The sequence below is a fragment of the Prunus dulcis genome, chromosome 4 (genome assembly GCF_902201215.1).
Source record: "Prunus dulcis chromosome 4, ALMONDv2, whole genome shotgun sequence".
In the NCBI taxonomy this organism is placed as follows: domain Eukaryota; kingdom Viridiplantae; phylum Streptophyta; class Magnoliopsida; order Rosales; family Rosaceae; genus Prunus; species Prunus dulcis.
The window spans coordinates 5809684-5832169 of NC_047653.1; the positions used below are offsets into that span (position 1 = coordinate 5809684).

At 36.2% G+C, this 22486-nt stretch overlaps 3 protein-coding genes across 7 annotated transcripts; all 3 read right to left on the bottom strand.

Annotated features, from left to right (window-relative positions):
• Nucleotides 1-750: 750 nt before the first annotated feature.
• On the bottom strand, nt 751-3441 carry LOC117626036 (LOB domain-containing protein 4). The gene is made up of 2 exons (XM_034357665.1): nt 3001-3441; nt 751-1589 (listed from the first exon to the last, which is right to left on the bottom strand). The coding sequence occupies exons 1-2, from the start codon at nt 3178-3180 to the stop codon at nt 1245-1247; spliced, it is 525 nt and encodes a 174-aa protein (XP_034213556.1). The 5' UTR covers nt 3181-3441; the 3' UTR covers nt 751-1244.
• Nucleotides 3442-11822: 8381 nt separating this feature from the next.
• LOC117623819 lies at nt 11823-14943 on the bottom strand. Of its 5 annotated transcripts, none has more exons than XR_004585232.1 (4): nt 14593-14943; nt 14325-14427; nt 14057-14156; nt 11823-13118 (listed from the first exon to the last, which is right to left on the bottom strand). XR_004585232.1 is itself a non-coding variant. In XM_034354816.1 (4 exons), the coding sequence occupies exons 1-4, from the start codon at nt 14662-14664 to the stop codon at nt 12094-12096; spliced, it is 408 nt and encodes a 135-aa protein (XP_034210707.1). In that variant the 5' UTR covers nt 14665-14943; the 3' UTR covers nt 11823-12093. The 5 variants fall into 5 exon arrangements, 4 of the variants coding, with proteins under 4 accessions (XP_034210707.1, XP_034210706.1, XP_034210705.1 ...); XM_034354816.1 differs by lacking the exon at nt 14057-14156 and having other exon boundaries at nt 11823-12154; nt 12947-13118; XM_034354815.1 differs by lacking the exon at nt 14057-14156 and having other exon boundaries at nt 11823-12157; nt 12947-13118.
• Nucleotides 14944-15563: 620 nt separating this feature from the next.
• Nucleotides 15564-21681, bottom strand: LOC117625175 (probable phospholipid-transporting ATPase 5). The gene is made up of 11 exons (XM_034356781.1): nt 21277-21681; nt 19123-20576; nt 18915-19025; nt 18466-18742; nt 18257-18345; nt 18062-18146; nt 17446-17655; nt 17275-17340; nt 16743-16841; nt 16456-16647; nt 15564-16262 (listed from the first exon to the last, which is right to left on the bottom strand). Exons 1-11 carry the CDS (start codon nt 21679-21681, stop codon nt 15564-15566), a joined length of 3687 nt encoding a protein of 1228 aa, XP_034212672.1.
• Nucleotides 21682-22486: the final 805 nt, after the last annotated feature.

Sequence of the window (22486 nt, forward strand, 5' to 3'; positions counted from 1 at the left end):
TGCACATATAAATTGTACGTTTCAAAGGATGCGAAGTGGCCTAGTAGTTTGTCCTTTCTCTTATCACCCAATTGGTCTGGGTTCGAAATTTTCCTCCTCCTCTTAGAATAGAATATCGTTGTAACTCAAAAAACAAATAAATTTTACATTCCAATCCTCTAAAAATCACTACTCTTAGTATATAATTTTTTTCAAAAAAAATCTGTTCATATACGAATGTAACTAATATTCACCATAATGTTCATGAGCCTCATACGAGACCATTGGTGTGTATGTAATTACATAAAGCATTTGTGTGCAAAGACTTGCTAATATGATTAATTAGCAAAGAAAAACTGGATAATATGTTTTACACGTAGACATCTTCTTTCGGCGTAGGCATGCAAATGCTGGTTAAATGTGGTCCATTGGATTATTTTGTTCACTTGTCGAAAGGGAATTCTTAGACAAGACCTCAACAAATCAATCCCATCAAGCAAGCCATTGGAAAAAAGCAAGCCCCTCTCATTGGACCCCAAATAAAGCATGTATGCAATTCAGAAACTGACCAAAGTTTTCTTCCGAATTAGGAAATTAACGATTTGATAAAATATGGAAAATATGTAAAGGGTAATTGCATTTTCCAAACTAATCACGATTCGACATGTGTTTAAAAACTTTATTTTTAATAAATTATTTTTTAAATGTATCGTACCCTAATTTGTTTGTAAAAAGAAATGACTCCTTACGTATAAAAAACGAAACAATATATTTAGACAAAAATAGCTCACCAAACATCTTCATGCCAATAGATATAGCCATCCTTACATTTAGTATGATCCACAATCTTCAAACTAATACAATCTTCTTTCAAATTTTTGTGCCCAACTCTATTCCCCAAACTATAAATAGGTTTGGTGGATAGCCAAAGTCATCAACTCACTTTGATCCAATTCAAAAAGAAAAAGTCCCACAAGCAAATATATGATTACCCAATAGATGAAAGTTAAATTAATATTTACAATCTAGTTATTAATTAGAAAAAAAAAAAAAAAAAAAAAAAAAAAAAAAAACCCCTCTCATACCCAAGCGGGCGAATCGCGCCGGTCACCATTTCCGTTGCCCGCCACCGCTTTGCTGTCATTACCGTCACTTGCATTTACCTCAGTGTATTAGTAAGGATTACATAAGTATCAAAGCAAAATTAAACATGATTACCAAAATTAATTACTCTAGATGTAGTAGACATTAGAAAATAATTAAGCTTAGCATGACCACATGGACTCTCCCAGTCCCAAGCTGGTATGGTCCACCATCATATCCATGTCGAAAATGGGCCGGGTTTGAGAGCCCATGAACTTCGAAGACGGCGAGCCGCTGTTAGTTGGGCTAGCCGGGCTCAGCCCATGGTTGGAGAAAGATGCAGTCTGCCTAACCCTAAGGTGCACCACCTCCGCCTGAGCCAGAGCCAGTTGGGTCTGGAGCACATCAATTTGTTGCTGTAAAGACGAAATTGCCCCTACACACCCATAAACTGGGTCTCGCACCCTGGCATTTGCTTCATACACCATGCTGCTGACTGCATCTCCACGCTGGTGCTCTGGCAGCTCCTGCAAGTGTCACAGAGTTTAGCTTGGTCTTAGCCATGGCTCCAAAATTTTGTAATATTGGTCTGAACCCAAGTGCCAAATTAAAGGCCCTAGGTCCTACAAAGTTGGCTCGATGTAATGATCACATCACTCTATGTTCTTTTCTGGACCTTAATCATGCGTCAACAGCCATGCTTTTTCATTTTGGTTTAACAAAATTTTATGGTCTCAAATTAAGGTCTGTTACTTTATTTGTTGAGGCGTCATGTCCTGCTAATAAAAAAAATCTATGAGGCATCACGTCTTACTCGAAACGAAGAATCGAAAAACTCTTAAATAGCACTATTATTGTAGCAATGTTCTCAAATAACACTAGTACTGAAGTAAATTGACAATATGTAGACTATTTGGTATCAATGTAATGTCACAATCGACAACATATATATATATATACAAGGACAATTTGCTACAGTAATAGTTTTGTTTCAAAAACACACTACTAAGTAATAGTGCTATTTGAGGAGAAAGACTTTTATGAAACGGGAATAGCATTATTTTGCTATCTCTGATCAATAACGCTATGGCATGCGTGATAACACTTCCACGTGACGTAGCATTATTGACTAGAGATAGCAAAATAGTGCTATTCCCGTTATAACTAAGTTTTTCTCCTATTTCAGAATATTTTTTAAAAAAGAAAAAAGAATGGAACCTAAAAAAAAAAAAAAAAAACCAAAGAAGAAAAAGGAAGAAGAAGCTTTCTTTTGTTTATCTTGGATTTTCGTATCTTTTCTTTATCACATTTTATGGACCCAATAAATGAGAAAAGTAGTGCCCAAATAAAATATTTTTGGTTTTTTTTTTAATTTTACATAGAATAAAATAATAAGACGCAAGAAACAACTTCACGTGATGAAGAAAACAGCCTTAGAAGTTTGTAGAAAAATACAAAATAGATTTTTCTTTCTTCCCAATGGAAAGTGAAAAAGGTGACTTGGTGAGAACTAATGTTGTATATATCGTATCTATAAATTGACTTTATTACCCCGTTATCAGATTCAAAGTCTTGTTAACCGTTTAGCAATTTTGGCTCATCTTGGACCCAAATAGCAAGCACCTGTGTTGTCAAAACAACTAGATAATACTTATCAGTACTTCTTTTTCCATATGAACACTTAGAATTGACAAATATGAACGCTCCCACAAGACTCAAAGGGTTTTTGGAATCAAATTAGGCTATTTTGTTTCCTTGTTACACCTATACTTGCGTTGTCGGTTAATTCTTGCTGAATGTGTGAATCAGATTCACAATCTCGTAACATAAGGTGTATAGTTTCTTCAAATATGCATTTCTTCTTGTCATTTATAAGTTATAAAATTGCTTCCAAAACTACCCTTTTCATGTATTTGAGAAAGAAGTGAGAGGAATTACCTGTAACATCTTGTTGACATTGCTCGCACCAAACACTTTGTGAACATTGGCAAACTTCTGGGGTTCATCAGCAGGGAAATAGGGAGCAAACACACAATCCTGCGCACACCTCCTCCTAAGAAGCTTGCATGCTGCACAGGGTGAGGGGGCGCCCTGTTTCCTGCTGCCATTCTCCTTCATGCTGCCACGTGTCCCTTCAATTGTATGCTGCAAAAACGCAAACCCCAACTGTAGGGCAATTGATGATAGTCCTAGTTTTGTAGGGTACAATTGCTTGCTTTGCCCTTTGAATAAAAGAGACAAAGGCCCCTATCTAAGCTGATGAGAGACAAAAACAAAGAGCAAGCTAGTATTTGGTTGAAGAAGAAAAAGCACAGAGAGAGAAAGAGAGAGAGAAAGAGAGCTGAGAGTGAAAGGCTGAAAGACCGAAATAGAAAAAGGATGAGGAGGTGTGAAGTGGGGAGGTGGTGGGCAATATATAACAAGAAGAGGCCTAGGCAGCATTACATCTGGGGTGGGTCCTCTACTTGAAGCTCCTTTAGATTTTGCTCGACAAAAGACTTCTATCCTGACATGACTAATAATTTGGCGCCATTTTTAACTTTTTTTTCTTTTCTTCTCATATAGATAACATAGATTATAACATGCTTAATTAATTTTATAATGTACTAATCCTATTAGACTATTAGCCTAGTTGGGATTTACCTATATAGGAAATACTTCTGCTCGTAAACACTTTAATTAGAAATGCTTTCATTCATTAGTACATCAATAAAACACTTTAACTGTTAGAAAACACAGTTAAAAACAATCCCAAACGTACCCTTAGTAAACTTGAAAAATGAAAATAATAAATATATATATAGTAATGAATAGAAAAATGAAAAATGAAAAATGAAATTATTAAGTATGCTTTTTGGTGTGTGTGATGAGTGATGGTTGGTTTCGTACCGTTGAGGTCTACACATATGTCAACCATCACCACTAATGTGAATGTGAAGCGTGCCATTGGCTCAACAAAATATGTTTATTCACCAACTGTTGCTCTAAATCTTAATCATAAGAAGAAGAAAAATATTTTATGCTCATATAATATAGTTGAGGATCCAATGTATGTAGAGTACCATATGCCTTGTATTTCCCACTTTTCGACGTATATCTTTATGTGCAGCATGGTGGAGAGCAGCAAAACCAAAAACCAGATGCTGGTGTGAACCTATGGACTTTGTGGTGGGACACTTGGAAATTTTGGAATATACTAAAGTTGTTGTCTTCTAAAAGAGAAATACATTACAAAGTACATCCTCTACGAATCTTATAACCATACATATCAAAATTAATTCTAAAAGCAATTTCCGTCGGGAAATTACCCAACCAAATACGTACAACTGATTGACATGATTAATCGTGACTTCATGAAATTTATATAGCAGTTCTTGGATAAGAACATACGAGGGCTATATCAGAGGATTAGGAGTTTGGACGGTGGATTAATCCAGATTTGCATGCATAAGCAAAATCAAAATCCAATGTTCCAAAGTCTTTTTCTTTTGAGATGGAGAATGGAGATGATGTTTTAAAGTTAGAAGGGAAATTTCTAGGCACTCCGCTCTAAAAAGTTGGAGAGTGACACTTTGGTCCCCAACTTCCACAAACCATATTTTAGCAAAATGGTAATTGCTATATTTTCTAATCAATTAGTGGGCTCTAATTACAACAAAGTATAACTGATTTCGACGCATGCACTTCTTACTTATGAGATAAATTAATTTCTTTACTTATTTGTAAAATGTTTATGGGGTAGCATAGATTGCAAATGTACTGCTTTTTGAAGATACAATTCGGCCCCATGGATCAGTCCTTGTCTTTAAGAAAAGGGAAAAGAAAAAGTATATTCGGACGTAATAATTAAGTCCAAATCAAAGAATTTTGGGAGTCTCTAACAGTTTTTTGTGGTTTTTTTTTATTTAAGAGAAAGAAGTGACAAACAAATAATGAGTTCAAATTACAAACTACTTAAAATAGTTTAGTCATTATCTTTATAACTTCATTCTATATGTTCTATCTCTGAGTACAATAATAAATCATATACCGTTACTCTAGACCTACTATTTTCTCTTGACCCTCCTTTTCCCTTCTTCTTCATCTATCCCTTTGGCTAAAAAACGGGGCGTCTTTCTCTCCGATTATGTTGTAGAGAGCGTTTCGCCTAATCTTATGCTGAATTTTGTTTCTCCCCAGTTTTGTGTTGGGTTTGTTTCTCCCTAGTCTTTCTGCACTGACTTTTAAGGTTCCTTTGTATTGTGGAAGTGGAGTTGTTAGATATGGGTGGATCTTTCATTACTGGGTGTGGGATCACGTGGGATATGTTGGAGGTACTGTGACTTTCTCTGCCCAAGTAGATGCTGAGCGGTGAAGCCCTTTCACTTTTGGTTTCTCGTTAGTGCATAATATGTTGTTCTATCAACACTGAACGAGCTGGGCTTGATCTTGTACGGTTATTACTCACTATCTTCATGGATTTAATTTTTCCAGATTTATTGTATGCAAGAACTTCCAATTGAGGTGTGTTCTTCTTGTATTTACCCATGGATTAATGAAATCCTGCTTGTTGTAAAAAATGAATAATAAATAATAAAAAATTCATATACCGAATAATTGAGATGCTGAATGTTTTTATTTTAACCTAGTGAATTTTTGAGTAAAAAGTAATTGCCGTTGACTTAAGGCAAGAGGATCAAAGTGCTCCCACTCCTCATTCCAATGGGACGCAATATGATTACAAACTAGAAAACCTTGGCATGGTCACATTAACTTAAATCATTGCATTAATCGTACCACAGAAGTTAAATCGTAAATCATATTGAATCATGAGGAGCAATAACCCCAGACAATTTTCTCCCCTCTAGATTGAAACCAGACAATGTTCATGACAAACAAAGTGTATGTGATGAATTATCCGAACAAATAAAGACATTGCACACATTAGTCAATTACGTTATTATGCCTAGTATTATCCTGTTTTTTTTTTTCTTTTTTTTTTTTGGTTAGGTTTTGGTTAGGTGCATTCAAAATTTGACAAATATATATATTCAAAGTCCAAGTTTGGTCCATGACGAGGTCTAGCATGTTGTTTATTAATCTTCTCATTTCTTTTGTCAGGTTTGTGGTTAGCTGGTCCCTATTGAAATTGGAAAAATTTCCACGTGTTCAAATTGGGTCCATGAGATAGCAAGTCTAGTGTAAAAGCAAAAAATATTAACGGCTGTTAAATCATTAGAAAATTCTCTAACGGGTTCTAAAGATGATGGCGATCTTTACCCAAATCATGACAGCATGCAAATTTCTTGTTCATTGTAAGACATCATTCATGGTTTTGTTTGACAAGTTAATGGCTCGATCGGGACACCAAAGGGAGGCATGCATGCATATCTAATTTACTGCGGCGGGTGGCGGCTGAGCATGTGTGGTGTCTGGGTTGTGTTGTGTGCACATGTTAACACGAGCATGTTGTAACTAACAACCAACTTCCAACACTGCATGACACAACTCAAGTCAACCTCTAATGAGGTGCACCGAGAATTTTTTTACTTTTTCTTTTATTAGCGGTAATAATATATCGATAACATGTTGGTACGTTTCATTATCATCTTATTTATAATGTTATTGATGCTTTAGTAAAAGTAAAGGACAAACCTCTTAGAAAAAAAAGAATATATATATATATATATACATAATTATAGACATGTACCATTGGAAACTGTCGTGTCGGTACATCCTCCACCTCTCTTTTCTTTTGTTTTATTTCTTTTGTCCCATTACATTAAGAATTTAATTTAGAAAATATTCAGGAATTCACCAAAAAAATTATAGCCACTCAGTAAGCATATGCTCACTAAAACCACATGAGAGTTTCCACGTGATAAGTTTTTTTTTTGGGGTATCATTTATTACTTTTCTGACTCTTTCAAAAGCATATCCAGCTTAGTCGATTCGCATCCATCTTAAATTCCATATCTTTCCCAAAAAATCAAACACGCTTGCTAAGAATTTTAGAGCATTTGAGACAAAAAAAAGTACACATTTTAGTTGATAAAATTGAACTCACGAAAATCACCTTTTTTTTCTTCTTCTTCTTCTTTCTGACGTTGTAGTCATAATAAACTAAAATCAATCACAAGAAGAAAAAAAAAAAAGCACGCTCGCTCGCGTTAAAGTTTGACGCTGTTAAGGTCAAGGTTTACTTTAATTTTGAAAATAAAAAAAACATGATTTAAAAGTTTGATGACATGTTGTGTGTTAAGTCATTAGATTGATTGAGCGGCTTAGATTTACCGAAATGCGGGTAAATGGAAAGAACCTAATTGCAGAGGCTCAAAATTCTTGCTTGTATATTCACAATAAGAAAAACTAAATATTAAAAAAAAAAAAAAGATAAGAAAGCAAGCTTCTAATTTCAAGTCTAATTGTTTTTTTTTTAAAGGTACACCTAAAATTAAAGCCACATATATCATATATATTCTATAGTAATAACTGTGTTAAAAAGATTAATCTTTGCAGGAACTTTTTTTTAGGTACACCTAAATCAATATTTTTATTTACAAAAAAAGTTTGCAAGGCAATGGAGGATATGCGTACAGATGGTCCCAGAAACAAACTAACTCATAATGAGGTGTTCAATGGGAAGATCTTTTAGTTTATGGCTTCAATAATTATTTAACAGTCAACTAGGGGGTCTACTGGCAGTTGGTCAATGATTATGTTTCAAGAACACTGATTAGAGCTCCACTATGTAAACCCTAATATGATTGGAAAAGGTTAAAGAAAAAAACTACGTCAAATGGTCGTTGAAATTTGTGGGGAGATGGATCTCCACTACCCTAATCCGAACCCGTATTGCAACCCGAATTTTGAATCGTTTAATAACGGGATTAGAAAATGTTAAATTCTCTTATGTTAGCGACTGTTGAGTTAATGATAGCACACCTGAATAATGCAAATCATTCTCTATCCAAAAATTAATTAAACTAGTGCAAATCATCACTAATTCTTAATAATAAGTTGTTTTTGGATTCCTAAACCTTAAAAAAATTTATGACTTCGAAAACCCGAGTTCTTGATGTCTCATCCATATTATTACGACAAATCATGGCTGGCCCAAGAAAAGTATTGAACTGATTGTGGTTGTTCTGTTGTAAATTTTCAAAATATAATTATGTAAATGCTACTAATTAATCATGTGGTTGCTTTGACAATGTTCTGCTGCTCCAATTTGAGAATGAAATTCGTACGGCTGTAATTTTGTCCATCCTATTTGGCTTTTGACTTCGAATCAATATTTGAGGTTAAAAATTAATCATCTTGAATTTACTACTTATTCTTTTTTTACGAATAAAGCCGGTTGTTGAATTATTATGTTATAATTTTAACAACATAGAAGAATTCAACATGAAATATTATGTGAAAGAGCGCTTATACATTATTTTGCAAGATATGATTACCTAATATTTGGTATACATACATAACGTGCCGTATGAGTATTAAGTATCTTATCCGTAGATAGGCCACGAGAGAGGAAACATGTATTCCATTGGCAGGTGAGTTTGGTTGTCTCAATCATTTGGCTCGTGGAGAAATCAACAACCAATTACCTGCCGTCTATGAGGACCACGCAATTAGGTGTTATTTGGTCAAAACGGTGAAAATATTTCCAGACAATGTACAGTGATCACATGACAGCCATTGGATGGTCAACCTCCATCCATTTGGACTTGGACATCTCGTTGGGGATCTTTGGATGGGAAAAAAAGACACCATTTGGGTTGGTATAGATAGAGAAAAGGAGGGAATTAGCAACAAGAATTTCAAATTTAGAAACCCAAAAGGCATGTGTTTTCAAAGCAAAGGGGTCCCAAACTGGTAGAAATGATCCCACTTTCTGTCCCCAAAAGCACCTTCCACTATATGGATTTCATGCTTTCCATTATCACATTTAAAACCTAAAGGACCAGTGCCTCTCCAACGACGAGGGAGGGAGCACATGTGCATAGCCTAAGATGTTTAATTTGCCCACCTAATTTATAAGGCAGTCTAGCTAATTCTGCAGAAGTCCTCATCGGCTAAGGTTCATGCACAAAATGAGTGTTTGACTTTCTCACATGTCTATCTAGACTATCTTCAATGGCATGGCTAAAGTGATTCGCAATATATATATAACAGAAAGGTGAATTTATATAAGGCATCCTAGGTATAGAAATTCTAACATGCAGCACGGGACAAGGCATATAGTTAATATATACACGCGCTTTACATACCAAATTATGTTTGAGATTCTTTATGGACTGACCTTCTCAGAAAGCATTTAACGTGTTTTTACTAAAGCACTTATGAGTAGAAGTACTTCAAACGTTCATATCTTGTGTTGGAAAATACATATAAGATCATCCAATTCTCAGAAAGCATTCGACGTGTTTTTACTAAAGCACTTATGAATAGAAGTGCTTCAAACGTTCATGTCTTGTGTGGGAAAATACGCATAAAATCATCCAATTGTATATCGACTAGGCTACACTAACAGAAAAATAGTTTAAACACTCACACATGCACTACGGTTGAATCACATGCTTTTCCAAAGTATACAAACAAGCAGTGTAATTAAGTAATCAGATTTATTATCAACTAAATCTTTTCATCACCAATAAAAGGGGTAGAGTATGGTAGTGATGTTATATAATTGCCTTTTAAAAATAAATTAAAAAAAACTTTAAGAATACTTAACAATTATAATTAATTACAGTGAAGTAATGTCACCAAGATTTTCTCTTGATTACAGTTGGAAGATCCTGCCTGGAGCTTGACATGAACAAATCAAAGGATTGTCACGGTGACACTGACCCTTTCATCGAATTTTTTTTTCTTCAAGTAATTATATTTCTTTTTCTTTGGCCATTATGACATTGACCTTGAAATGTCTTCATCTTAGTCATTCATCCAAAGTCATATATAAAAACACGTATGATATTTAATAATCATGAAAAATAATTAGCAGAAATTGAAACTCTCCCATTGCTTGAAAGAACCTTTTTTAGTCCAGACATCCCATGTTTAGTGATCACATGGTGGGGAGATTTTTTATTGGAAGATATAATATCATTGAGAGCGAGTCCCTTGATGCTTAAGCAAATCTTTTGCGTCTAATAATGCCCCATTATCCACTAATTCAAAGTGATTAGGGGACCATTAGGTAATCAAACCGACACCATAATATATACAAATAATAATCTTCAGTGTTAAGATGCGATAAGATTCCCATGCATGTCTCTTCTTGTTGACATGTACTTTTGTGGCATCTCTCCTTGACAGACATTCTCCTCCATATAAAACCAAATTGATATGACAAACATTCAAAGATGGAGTGATTGTAAAATTTTTGGAGATTAAGTTTACTGTCTGGGAAATATGATGACGTGTTATAACGATCTTATATAGTATATTTTTTTCAATCTTAAACAGTGAGAAGCTAATTAACTAGTTAGTGGGATATAGCTTGTTGATTGTATGCACGTGCAATGGATACGATAAATTAAAATGTCATAGCTAGAGCATGTAAAGAAGAAAAATAAAAAATAAAAAAAATTTGGTGGTGAAGGGGACAAGTAGGAATATCTGTAATCATGAATTTGGCCTTAATCACACTTTATGAACTACAACTTTAATATTATGCTCTTTCTTTGGAGGTTACAAAACAAAGCATGGGAGATATCTTGGTAAATGGCATGATGAGTTTGACTTTGGAGAAATTTGCATTGCTCAGTGGACCTATATACTGCTTCCAAAAAGAAATTCCACAATTGAGGCTCTGTATCTTTGATCCAGTATATAAAGAAAAGTATATTTATGTATAATTATAGATTAATTAATTATATGGTGTGTTTTGAAGCATGTTGAAGACCCAAATGGAGTGGGAAGGCAAATGGGGTTGAAGAAGATTGGACATGCGAGAAAGAATTTTGTTGAACACGAGGGCCCCAAAGGACCTTTAATGCCATGCGGTGCCTAGCAAACAAACAAAAGCATGAGGCAACAAGCAAATCATGCTCTTGTCACCAGAGCACAAGATAGTGTGGAGAAATGACTTAACACATCTTGAAAAAGCCGTTTTATTTAAGTTTTTGGCTTCAAACATCACCTCCTTTCTTTTGTCCCCTTGGAAACCCATGAGCCAAGCTCCATCATGTGGTTTCACTTCATTAAGCCATGCAGCACAAAAGGTTCATTGGCCTCAACTATCATGGACTGTCTCGCAAAAGGAGGGAGAAGAGCCAAGGACCTCATTCTCCTATGACTTAGTAATAAGCCTGAAGCATTGGGCAAGTGGTTACGAGCATTTACCCATACACCCGAGGTCCTAGGTTCGATTCCCAACTCTCCCAATATCGCTTGTATAAAGAAAATAATAGTAAGCCTGAAGGCCATGAACCTTAAGGCAGTGATCTGCAACCGCAGGCCTGAGCTTTCAGTATCGGCGGTAGAGGCAAAGCACGGCTTATAAGTGGCTTCTTCGATCATCAGGCCCATCAGTTTCCTCCTTTGTCCCCTAGGAATCCCATGAACCCCATCATGGGGTCTCAGTTCATTATGCCATGTAGCACAAAAGGCTTCTCATAGACGCACCCCCACACACCAAACATGCTCAGAAAAGTGAGAGGGATAAGATCCCAGGACCCCATTAGACTTCAATTGAAAAAAAAGAATCTATCTTGAGTTTAATATTTATTCAATAGCCATTCATCTAAGAAAATAATGGGAAGCAGCTACAAGACTAAAGTTGTAAATTGTAATGTAACCTTGCATTCATATTTGTAAAATTACATGAGATGAATATCAAAATTCCAAGGAATTTAGACCTTGGACTTCACATGTAATCTAACTAAGAAAAAAAATGATGAATTTCAAATATGTGAATGATATTCTCAAGTACAGCTGTACATTTTGCAACCTATTTTCTAGAGGCAGGGTTTAGTAGCTCTCTGGAAACTCAATGCTTTGTTTCAAATATGTGACTAATCCTCTTTACCTGTGCACCGCTTGCTTTCATGATTTGCTGGTTTCACTTTTCTGTTTCTTCGGATTTATAGTTGTTTCTTTGTGTGGTCTTCTGGTACAGAAAAAAGGTGACCACAGTTAATCCACTGATGGCAAGGAGCTAAAAGTAATACCTGATGCATTGCATATGTGCAACACATTTTTGACCTTTGAAAACCTTTGCATGTCTTTTTGGCAGGAAAGAACACTTCTGGAAAAGTAAAGAAACATCATGTTTATGCCAACCATGGGAAGGATTAGTGTTCCAAGAATGATGGGTGCTGGGAGAGAGAGCAGCATTGTAATGTGAACAAGTTAGCCAAGGGGAAGGAAATTGGTGTCATTTTCGACCACTTAATAGCAAGCCAAAAAGAATATAAATTCGCTTTAAAAACAGTATTAAATTTTGCAACCACCATATGCATTGTAAATTTCATAAGATACTGAAGAAAATTTCATACAATGAACCCTCAAAACTTTACTTATAGATCAACAACAAGAACCCATCTCCAGAAAATCTGGAAATTTTACTTTACAAGAATATCCCTGGTTCCTAAGACTTAAGAAAGTATAAATCCATATCAACAGCATAAAACCAAGAAGCATTAGTTGTTTCTGCAAGCCTATTGTTGTCTGCATTTTTAGACATACATTCATGCCAAATGCATGAAAACCAGGACCACGAGTGAATGGAACAGTCTAGGAACAGAAAAGACAATTAGCCACCCTGATGCACAAATACATATACACATGCTATACATAGAAAAGATAAACTCACACAGACATATAAACAAGTACAACTCACAAACATCATTTTGTGACCCAAAATGAAGCAATATTGAGCCTTGTTGCCTCCACTAACCTTTTTATTGGACCCTTTCTCGAATTGATCCCAATACATGCCCTTATCTCTTCAAGACTCATAATATCACCAAGGTTGTATTTTAATAGATTGCAACTTTCCATAAATGCAGCAGATTCGGCCAGTGTCAAATCCTTCACCTTATCTCTGATACATTCCATAAGAACAAATGCTGCACAAATCCTCAGAGAGGAAATACAAGTCAGAAAATTCTAAGCTGCCAAACATAGAAACTCAAATAAAAAAGTCCAAACATTGACTAGCTATTACTAACTTCAAATGTGATAAATGCCCTGCAGGAGTAACATTAAAGATCATACAAATCAGGTAGGAGGGAGGAATTCCAACACCTTGTTGGGATAGTGAGGCCATCCCAAATCCAGAACTGGAAAACATCCCCCTCACCCCCTCACCCACCCACCAAACCCCGTCCCAATTTGACTAGGATTTGAGGTATACAACCAAACCTTCCCAATTGAAACAAACAAAGTCACATCTAATAAACAAGAATGTTTTCTTTTCCTCTACTAATTTCAGCATTGTAAAAGCATAAAAATATTAAATATCATTAAGAGGACCATTGAAAAAGAAGGAAGGGCAATCCAAGCTGCAAATCTCAAAGCCACAACTCCAAGAAAGTAGGGCAAGCAGACAAAACCTTGAACAAAGACAGATGCAAATGAGATCAATGTCTTGAGGTTGAGATGGAAATTTCTGTATAAGTGTTCAAAAGATGTTCATATTCAAGTGAGAGAGGAAAAGCCCTATTTTGGTGTAGTAAAAGAAATAAAAGTATACTTTGGTAAATAAACTAAACGGGTCAGGTTCAGATATTCAGTTTTCTAGTCTGAAAAAAACATACCTTAAACCTGAACGCTCATTCGTTTATCTGTTTCAATCCCAAACCATCCCACTTTGAAATCAAACTATACAAGTATGCTTACAACCCTATAAATGTAGATGCAGCAATGGATGATAAGAGGATCTCATAACAATAACTATCAATACATGGGGTGTGCATGTGCGCTTTAATGGAATTAGGCTTCAATAGTGGCAAGGGACTACGCTAGGAAGACATATTTTATATGCATTTGCAGCCTAATGACAGACCTCGAATCTCAAGCATATTCTGAACTGCATCAAAGTCCAATCCCCTTGTTGTGCATCAAAGTCCAGAATGTAATACACACAGAGGTATGCGTATATACAGCTTAGATATAAAGCCAAATTAAAAGTTAGATAGCTAAGATTCTCGAAAACCTTTAAAGTTTGGTACTACACCAAACCATAAATCCTCAACACATAAAAGAACACAGATAAACCTATCATTCTATCAACAATGGCAGAAAATAAGAGAACGAGAGACGCTCATACATACCAAGAGCTCGAAGCATCTTGAGATCAAAATTGTTGGCTAGTTCCTCATGCCCAATCATTCTTGCACGTTGAAGAACAATGCTTTTTAAGCTAATCAACATGTCCTGCGGTAATATGTGTGTTTACTTCCAATTTCCGACATCAATAAGCATAAACCGCTGATCTTTTACGTAAAAAATTCAACCTTTATGCAGAATTTGATATGACCCATCACACACAACAAACTAAATCAACAAATTAAGTTGCTTCAATGGTGAAAGAAAACTTACAAGCTCGGACTCGGAGAGGGAGCAAAGCCAACTCACATCTTCAAGCCTGTTCTGCCCTAAAATCCCTTCCATCTTCAGAAAAAAATTGATTTTACTTTCTGGGTACTGCCGTGGCTTCTCAGACGCAGCCGCAGGCGTCGCCGCCGCCGCCGTCGAACCGCTTAAGCTGAGCTAGCCAGAACAGTCTGAGCTTCTCGCAGTCGAGCCGCTTCAGAAACGCTTCTGGGTCTGACACTTGTTGGTGGTTGTAGAGATTCCGAGGATGAATGAGGCCCGGGTGGGCCGAGTGATTCCGGGGGTCGGGGTAGGAGAGGAGTTGTGGCTGGGGGCTGGGGGCTGGGGGCTGGGAGGGAAAGGGAGGGCCCTATTTTTTTTATTTTTTATTTTTGGTCATGTTATTTTATTATTTTATGTTATAAAATAATTTATAACCTACATTCAAGTTTCGACAGCCCAAAACCACAATCCACAGTATACAATCTAGCCCACAAACCACAATCCAATTTTAAAAACTTGGCTCCTGTAATTTGTAACTTTTGTTGTTTTTTTAATATATAATTTGTTTTAGTATTTGATATATGATTTGTTTTAGTATTTGATATATGATTTGTTTAAGTATTTGACAGTCATTGAACCACACTTAGCAAAGTTTGGATTTATGGACTAAAATGAGAATTTATCTAATAAATAATTATACATAAAATAAAAAAAACACCCTTAGCTTAATAACCATGATCTTGGCAAAGCCAAATCCATTGTGTTCTTGCAATTCTTATGTACTTTTCATGGCAAACAAAAAGAAATATTTGATATTTGATCACAGTCAATCAAGGTAAGAAGCCAACTTCACTTTTATATAACTGAGAATTCTAGACAGACAATGCTTACAAGTTTAATGAATTAAAGAATAAAGAACTATACTTTTTAGCCCTTCAAGAGGATGAAGAAAGCAAATGTAGTTATTGTTGTCACTAGGCTGGGCTGCTTGTCAGTGACTTAAATATTGGACTGCTTGTCACTGATCTATATATCAACTGTTTCTTCTGGTGCAAGTGTTCTTTTAGAAAACGGATTCTTGCATCAACCCTAGCAGAAAATCCAATCTGAGTCATCTTAATGGAGTTGCTTCTTTCCCTTTCCCACATTTGATTGTCTGCAACATCTTTCCTGAAATACTTCATCTCTTGGATCACATGATCATCAAGTGGATAGAACGACCGTTGGATGATGATGTGGATGAAGTAGGGAAGAAGAGAAATAACTACAACAAACAATGTGACTGTCCAGTACAATGGTGCAGGGCCAAGAGCTTCGATTAGAACTTGAAATCCTCGTTGTGAGTAGGCAGGAGGGAGTGCACCGTATATCAACAAGAACACATACCAGATCAAGATGCTGCCCCATATGAAAAGATGTTGGATCCAAGTGAAGTGGTTGATGATGAGAGCAATCTGGCAATTGACGGTCCAGATTATGCAGGTGTATGTCATGGCACCAAGGTGTGTGATGTCTGCAACAGCACCATTCTTCTGAAATGCTTTTGGGGAGAGAGTGTATATGTTTGCAAGGAATATGACTAGAGAAGCAACCACGCCATTTAATATCCAACCAAGAATGCGCTTCCAAGTGAAATATATGTTCTTCTGTCCTTGTTGATAAAGAGCTGGAAACTGTAGAGAAAAATAAAATCAATCAAGAATCTTACCCAGAATTTATGTAGAGTGAATCTGTCAGCTCCAATATGGTACTAATCAGTAAAAAAAGAGTTGATATATGTTATGATTGTTATGTATACAGCAGTTGTATACAAGAATCTTATGTGTTTTCTTATTTATGTGTGTGGTTTTAGTCTAATTTGTTTACCTGGAGGCACACTTCTGATGAAACATCTTGCTCAAGCACTCCCAATGATATAACAGGCAAAGATGTCAAAATCACATTGAATAGGGCCATATACCAGTCATCATATAAGACCTCCCCTGCAAACCTTGTGTATAATTCGTAGTAGAACAGTGTGAGCCCGAAAGCAATGTTCTTGTACACGAAGTACAGAATCTGGACAGAGAAAAGGGTTTAGTCTAACATCATAGATCCAGATTACAATATAAAAATATATTGTCTATTGATTTAAGTATGATGGAAGAGTTTACCATTTTTGAGATCCTCTTGTAACACCAGTGTCCATGAACTATAAGTAATCTCCCCAAGAACCGGAATTGAGGCAATGAGATGTCACTGGCCATCACTGCCTGCAGGTGGTGTTCCAGGAAAATGTTTAGCTATGACTGGAAGTGCAATCTGTGCATCTTTTATTTAATTCTATATCGTTTTAGCAGAACATGTGTACGATAGTCTATAGATTTGATACTTGACAGTTGGATACAGTCAATGTAGTACGAAATTGTGATGGCTAATGCTGAATTTAGAAAGTAGACATAGTTTGGATGCCACGGCAAGAAACGTTTTTTTCAGTAACCAGCTGAAGAGTATACAAGTCTATTGGAATATATCAGAAACAAGGACTTGACAAAAATAAGCATCTGAAACCAAGCCTAAAGCAAAGTCAAGATGAACAAAGAAAGGTTCCCCAGAAATACGCCAAAAGTCATCTGTGATGCTGACCTGCATTCCTTCCATGCCACTGATTCCTACTCCAATATCAGCTTCTTGAATCATGCCAACATCATTTGCCCCATCTCCAATGGCCAAGGTTGTTCTGCCTGTGTGTTCCTTTACCAATCGTGTAATCTGAATCCCCACATTTGTGTGATTAACTCGCATTTGACAAAATGAAAAGAATGAATATGCATAGCCATTGGACTCAATATGAATAGGATGCAGGAAATGACCTACCAAAGCCTTCTGTTTTGGAGAGACCCGGCAGCATATAACAGAAGCACAATTAACAGCCAACTGTAAGAACTGGTCCTTCACATCACTTCTCAGAGCAATTTCAAGAGCTTTTCCATCTACTACCAAAGCCAAGGGTGCATCTTTATTACCTTCTTCAGACTTCACTTTGTGAAAACTTTCAAGTTGGTTTAAAATGTCTTCTTTCATCGCCTGGAAACTAGAAAAAAGAAAATATGTGAAATTGTGAATACCAACTCAACTTCTATAAAAGATGATGTTTAAAAACTGTGGACAACTTTCGAACTGCAATAGTCTGTTTCAAACTCAAATTCAATTTATCCCCATAAAACATCTAAACTAAAATGTTAGTTTCTTGAGAAACAAGTTTAAAATGCCACTGCAAAGTAGATCTGACTTGTGTGCCATTGTTGGGATGCATTTGATAAGAAACTAGAATCTGGCATTCATACAAGTCCCCTGGGGTATGGATGAGGGTATGGATGATAATTGGGAGTTTCCGAAATTTAGTATTTTTTTCCATTGTTTCCTCGGTATTAGATGACCAAATTCAAATTCAAGCTTTCTAATATTACTGCTCTCTGAAGTGAATTTCCACCTTCAGTTGGTTAGTAGTTGCAGTTTCTCTTCCCAAACTTAGATGAAATTGTTTCATATCCCGCCGAAGTAAGCTGCAAGCAAACCTGCCAATTGGAAGTAGGAAAAGGAAAACAAAAGAAAATCTGTTTAGCTTCTCTTTTGGAAGATTTATGACTTGCAAATAGACCAAGTAAATGATTGTCAAAAGCTTTACCCAATATTTATTGCAGTTTCTTTCTTGTCACCAGTGAGCAGCCATATTTTTATCCCTGCTTGGGCAAGTTTATCTATGCATTCTGGAACCTGACATAAACAAGAAAGTATCAACTATGAGAAAGATCACGTTGACATTCAAATGCCACGCAAGTCCACCTTATATATGCAGCCCATCCAGTATTTCAGTAAAAGAGACAGATAACTAACCCCTTTTTGTAACTTGTCTTCAACAGCAGCAACCCCCAGTAAAATTAGATCCTTTTCAATCATTTCAGATGCTTTCTCTAGTATTTCTTCCCTTTCAGGACCTATTGTGGTCTTGGCCACCTTAAATATTGAGTTCCATTGTTCATACTCAGTAACCTCAAGTTTCCGGTAGGCAAAGGCCAGAGTTCGGAATCCATCTTCTGCATAATTTGAAAGGTGTAGAGTTGTTGCCTGTTGGTATGTCCTTCCATTTTCTGCAAGCCTGTCAAAGATAATGCTGACAACAACAAGTAATAAAAATAAGTTAGTTGGTGGAATAGTATTGATATTTTCCAACTTAGAACAAAAAGACTGATACTTAGGAATGTAAGACACAATTATCAAAAAAGGGGAAAAAGAAAAAGAAGGTGCAGGCATCAGTAGATGAATTGTTAAAGAAGAAAACATACTTATCTGCACCTTTGCAGAGTAGAAAGATTTGACCCTCTTCGTTGCTTACTATAACAGACATCCTCTTCCGAGAGCTACAGAACTCTAAAAGGTTCAAAAGTTTGTACTTCCTGAAAATAACCATCACATCATGCTTGGCCCTGGTATCATAAAGAACTTATAAGGAAGTATAGTCTTAACCAGAAAAAAATCTATTATAGGACTTACCGCTCAACCTCATTTCCAGTGGAAGGATCAAACTCCCTAAGAAACATAACAGACTGACTTCTTCGAAAAAACTGAAATCCAAATTCTTGTGCAGCAATTAAAAAAGATACTTCTTCTGGTGACTCTGCCTCATACTTAAGCTTATGAGTTTGATCATCCTCCTCAACAGGTATGCCTGTGTGACATAGAGCCATGACTCTAAAGAACATTGTCACATCAGATAAGTTGGACCTATAAATCCACTTTTTGTTCCGAAGTCTATCATCCCTAAAGGTGAAACCCTTGATGACAGCTTCTTCCTCCACATAAGAGATTCTTGAATTTTCTGCACTCGAATTCTGCATATGTCTTAGTCCTCCTTGAACAGCTCTTTCAGTGCTAATGTTCCCCACTGAGAACTCAAACATTTCACAGCTTTGACTTGCTGTTTCAAATTCATCAGTACTGAAACGATAAGACTCAACATCAACATTCATTCGCTTAGATGCTGCCCAGTCGATTTCATTTATATCACCCCCATATGAAATTCCAGCAATAGAGCATTTCCTAAATTCCATCTGGTTGCATGTCAAAGTTCCTGTTTTATCTGACAGAATCATCCCTACCTGACCGAGTTCCTCATTTAAATTTGATGTCCGGGTTTGAACTGACTTACGTGTAACTTCATCATACAATTCTATATCCTTATTAATGAGCATGGCTTGTAAAACTTTGACAACCTCAATAGAGACATAGAGAGAAATGGGGATCAAGTAGCCATACAAAATAAGGGCCCTTATGAATTGTAGGAAACCAGATACCTCTGGCTTTGACGGATTAAAGAATGGATCATCTTCGAGAGAAAGATACCACCACTTAACCATCTCAGACTTCAGAAACCGCGCAAAACCGGATGCAGTGACCAGTGAAATTAAGAGAAGCATTGTAAAGAGAAGGTAAATAACAAGATCCATCTTTCTTTCAATCCGACTACGCTTAGATGGTGATCTTGTTGAATTCCTTACTGCTTTTGTGTCAGGTCCACTGAAGATCACAACTCCATAAATATAATCAGTGTTCCGAAGTTTTGAATCTCTTAGAAGAAGTGTGGCAGGGCACAAGGGAAATGATACATTTTTCAACTCTAAATTCCCCACAAAGGTGTAAAGATGAGGATTTGGGTCCTCACAGCGGACAGTAGCGCTGAATAAACCAAATGCTTGATCATTGATCAAGCCAAGTGTGGCTTCTGAGCATCTTTTAACTTTCAGGTTAGTTTCTCCATCAAGGTTCATGGTCTCTACATAACATATGCCATCCTCATAGCTGGAAGATAGTAAGAGGAGATCACTGGGAAAATATTCATTCTTGTTAACCTTAACAACATCTCCTACAGAAAGCTGTTTCCATGATCTGTCAATAAATTTGCCATCTCCAACATGAGCCTTTACAGTTCTTGAGTTCACATTCAAATCCTTGAAGACAAAATAAATTGTTTCATCAATATTATATAAAGCAGAGACACATATTTGGAATTTCAGTGTCACAAGTAAACAATATAGCCCTTGCAATTTTGAAAAATGGAAAAATGATAGGTTCCTAGCAAAACAGAACAGGAAAGCTAAAGGGGTTCTTGATCATACTAAATTTTAAAGCAGACAGGAGATTATGAAGTAGGGAGTTGATTTTGAAACGAAAAATTTAGGGCCCGTTTGATAACCATTTCAATTTTAGTTTTTAGTTTTCATTTTTTGTGTTAGAGTATAGAGAAAAAAGAGGGAGAATGGAAGTGAGAATGAAAGTGGAGATGGGATTGAGAGGGAAGATGAGAAAGGAGAATGGGAGGGAGGAGTAACAAAAGTGAAAACCAAAACTAAAAACTGAAATCTATTTGAAATTGTTTTCACTTTTGTTTCTCCTCCCTCTCATCCTCCCCACTCATCCATCCTCACTCCATTCTCACTCTCATTTTCCTCTATACTCTAGCACAAAAAATGAAAACAAAAAACTAAAATTGAAATGGTTATCAAACGGCCCTTAGTTGACATCTTTACAATTTTGCAATCATAACTAGTCTCCTTCTGCAATGGGAAAATGGGAGCTAAAATTTTCAAGAAACATGAATACAAGATAACATATGGGAAGAAAAGAAAACTAAAAATTTGTTTGTTTTACCTGCAAGAATCTGTGCCAATCCTCCACTGCCTCTTTAATCATACTAACCCCCACCACAAAGACCAAAGGGGCAATCAAACTTACTGGAGTAAAAGGAGCCAAAGAAGTGATGGATAACGCAGCTGCTAACAGAAAATAAAGATTGGCAACCCTCCGAAACTGCTCGAAAAGTGCTTTTGGAAGAAAAGTCACAATATTGTACTTAGTTGTGGAAACATAGTTCTTGGGATACTTGTAAGGCTTAGCCTTGTGTTGCAGAGGCTCATTGCAGAAAACCACCCGTGAAAATCCCGGCTGACCAAGAAGCTGCTGGCTAGAATCATGCTCAGCAGTAACAGGCCTCAAGCATGCAAAAGAATACAGTTTGCTCCATCTGATCTTCCTCTTTGTTTTTCCAGATGACATTTTCTGACCAATAAATGAATTTGAGAGCTTCACTCTTTTACATTTGCAGACCAACTTCTCTTCAACTATAAGAAAATGTGAGTGAAGCTGGAGCTTCTGTCCCTTCCACTCATCAAACAGACTTTCATAACAGAACCAGCACTGTTGGTTATAACATTGGACTTCATCATAGGAAACATCAAAATCCAAATAAACAATGGTACAAGAGAATTGTCCTTTTCTCTTTCGCTTTCTCTAGCTTTTAAAAGGTGGTCTTCCAATGCTGAGATTTGCAGTTTCTTGGATCAACCAAGTAGATAGAAGCAGGCCTTCCATTAGCCGTACCATACACTAATAACAATTCCCTTTCCTGCACCTAATTAAGAAGTATCACCCTTTGTTTCCACCTTTGAGATATCCGAAAATACATAAAACATAATATATAATTTCCATTGCCGAATTGCCTCTAGATTTGGGAATTGAATCAAATTATATATAATTTCCATTCAAAGTTGAAGTAAACTAGACTTGAAATATAAGCTGAACATGTCCATATTCCTCTCATCATTTAAGTAATCTCTGATTACAATAACATTATGTGCGTGGTATGTGCAAAGATTAAACTAAGCAATCAATTTGTTTTCACTCAATCGTGTAAAAAATGCCTCTAGATACGTGAGAAAAGGACTAACAATACAAGTCAAACAACCCATTAAGTTTCTTGAATGAATATCATTATTTAAAAAAAACAACTAATTCCTCATTTTATATGACCTTCTTCTCTGTGTATTATAATAATAATGTTAGTATTGCTTTGGATTCAATT

Coding starts and splice junctions, on each gene's coding strand:
- LOC117626036 (XM_034357665.1), bottom strand. CDS start 3,180: ATGAAGGAGAATGGCAGCAGGAAACAGGGCGCCCCCTCACCCTGTGCA. Junction 1,590..3,000: donor ATGTCAACAAGATGTTACAG/GTAATTCCTCTC, acceptor TGACACTTGCAG/GAGCTGCCAGAGCACCAGCG.
- LOC117623819 (XM_034354813.1), bottom strand. CDS start 14,664: ATGGAAGGGATTTTAGGGCAGAACAGGCTTGAAGATGTGAGTTGGCTT. Junction 14,428..14,592: donor CCCTCTCCGAGTCCGAGCTT/GTAAGTTTTCTT, acceptor ATATTACCGCAG/GACATGTTGATTAGCTTAAA. Junction 13,119..14,324: donor CAAGATGCTTCGAGCTCTTG/GTATGTATGAGC, acceptor GGATTTGTGCAG/CATTTGTTCTTATGGAATGT.
- LOC117625175 (XM_034356781.1), bottom strand. CDS start 21,681: ATGTCATCTGGAAAAACAAAGAGGAAGATCAGATGGAGCAAACTGTAT. Junction 18,346..18,465: donor AAGACAAGTTACAAAAAGGG/GTTAGTTATCTG, acceptor TGTTTATGTCAG/GTTCCAGAATGCATAGATAA. Junction 16,842..17,274: donor TTGGAGATGGGGCAAATGAT/GTTGGCATGATT, acceptor CACCACCTGCAG/GCAGTGATGGCCAGTGACAT.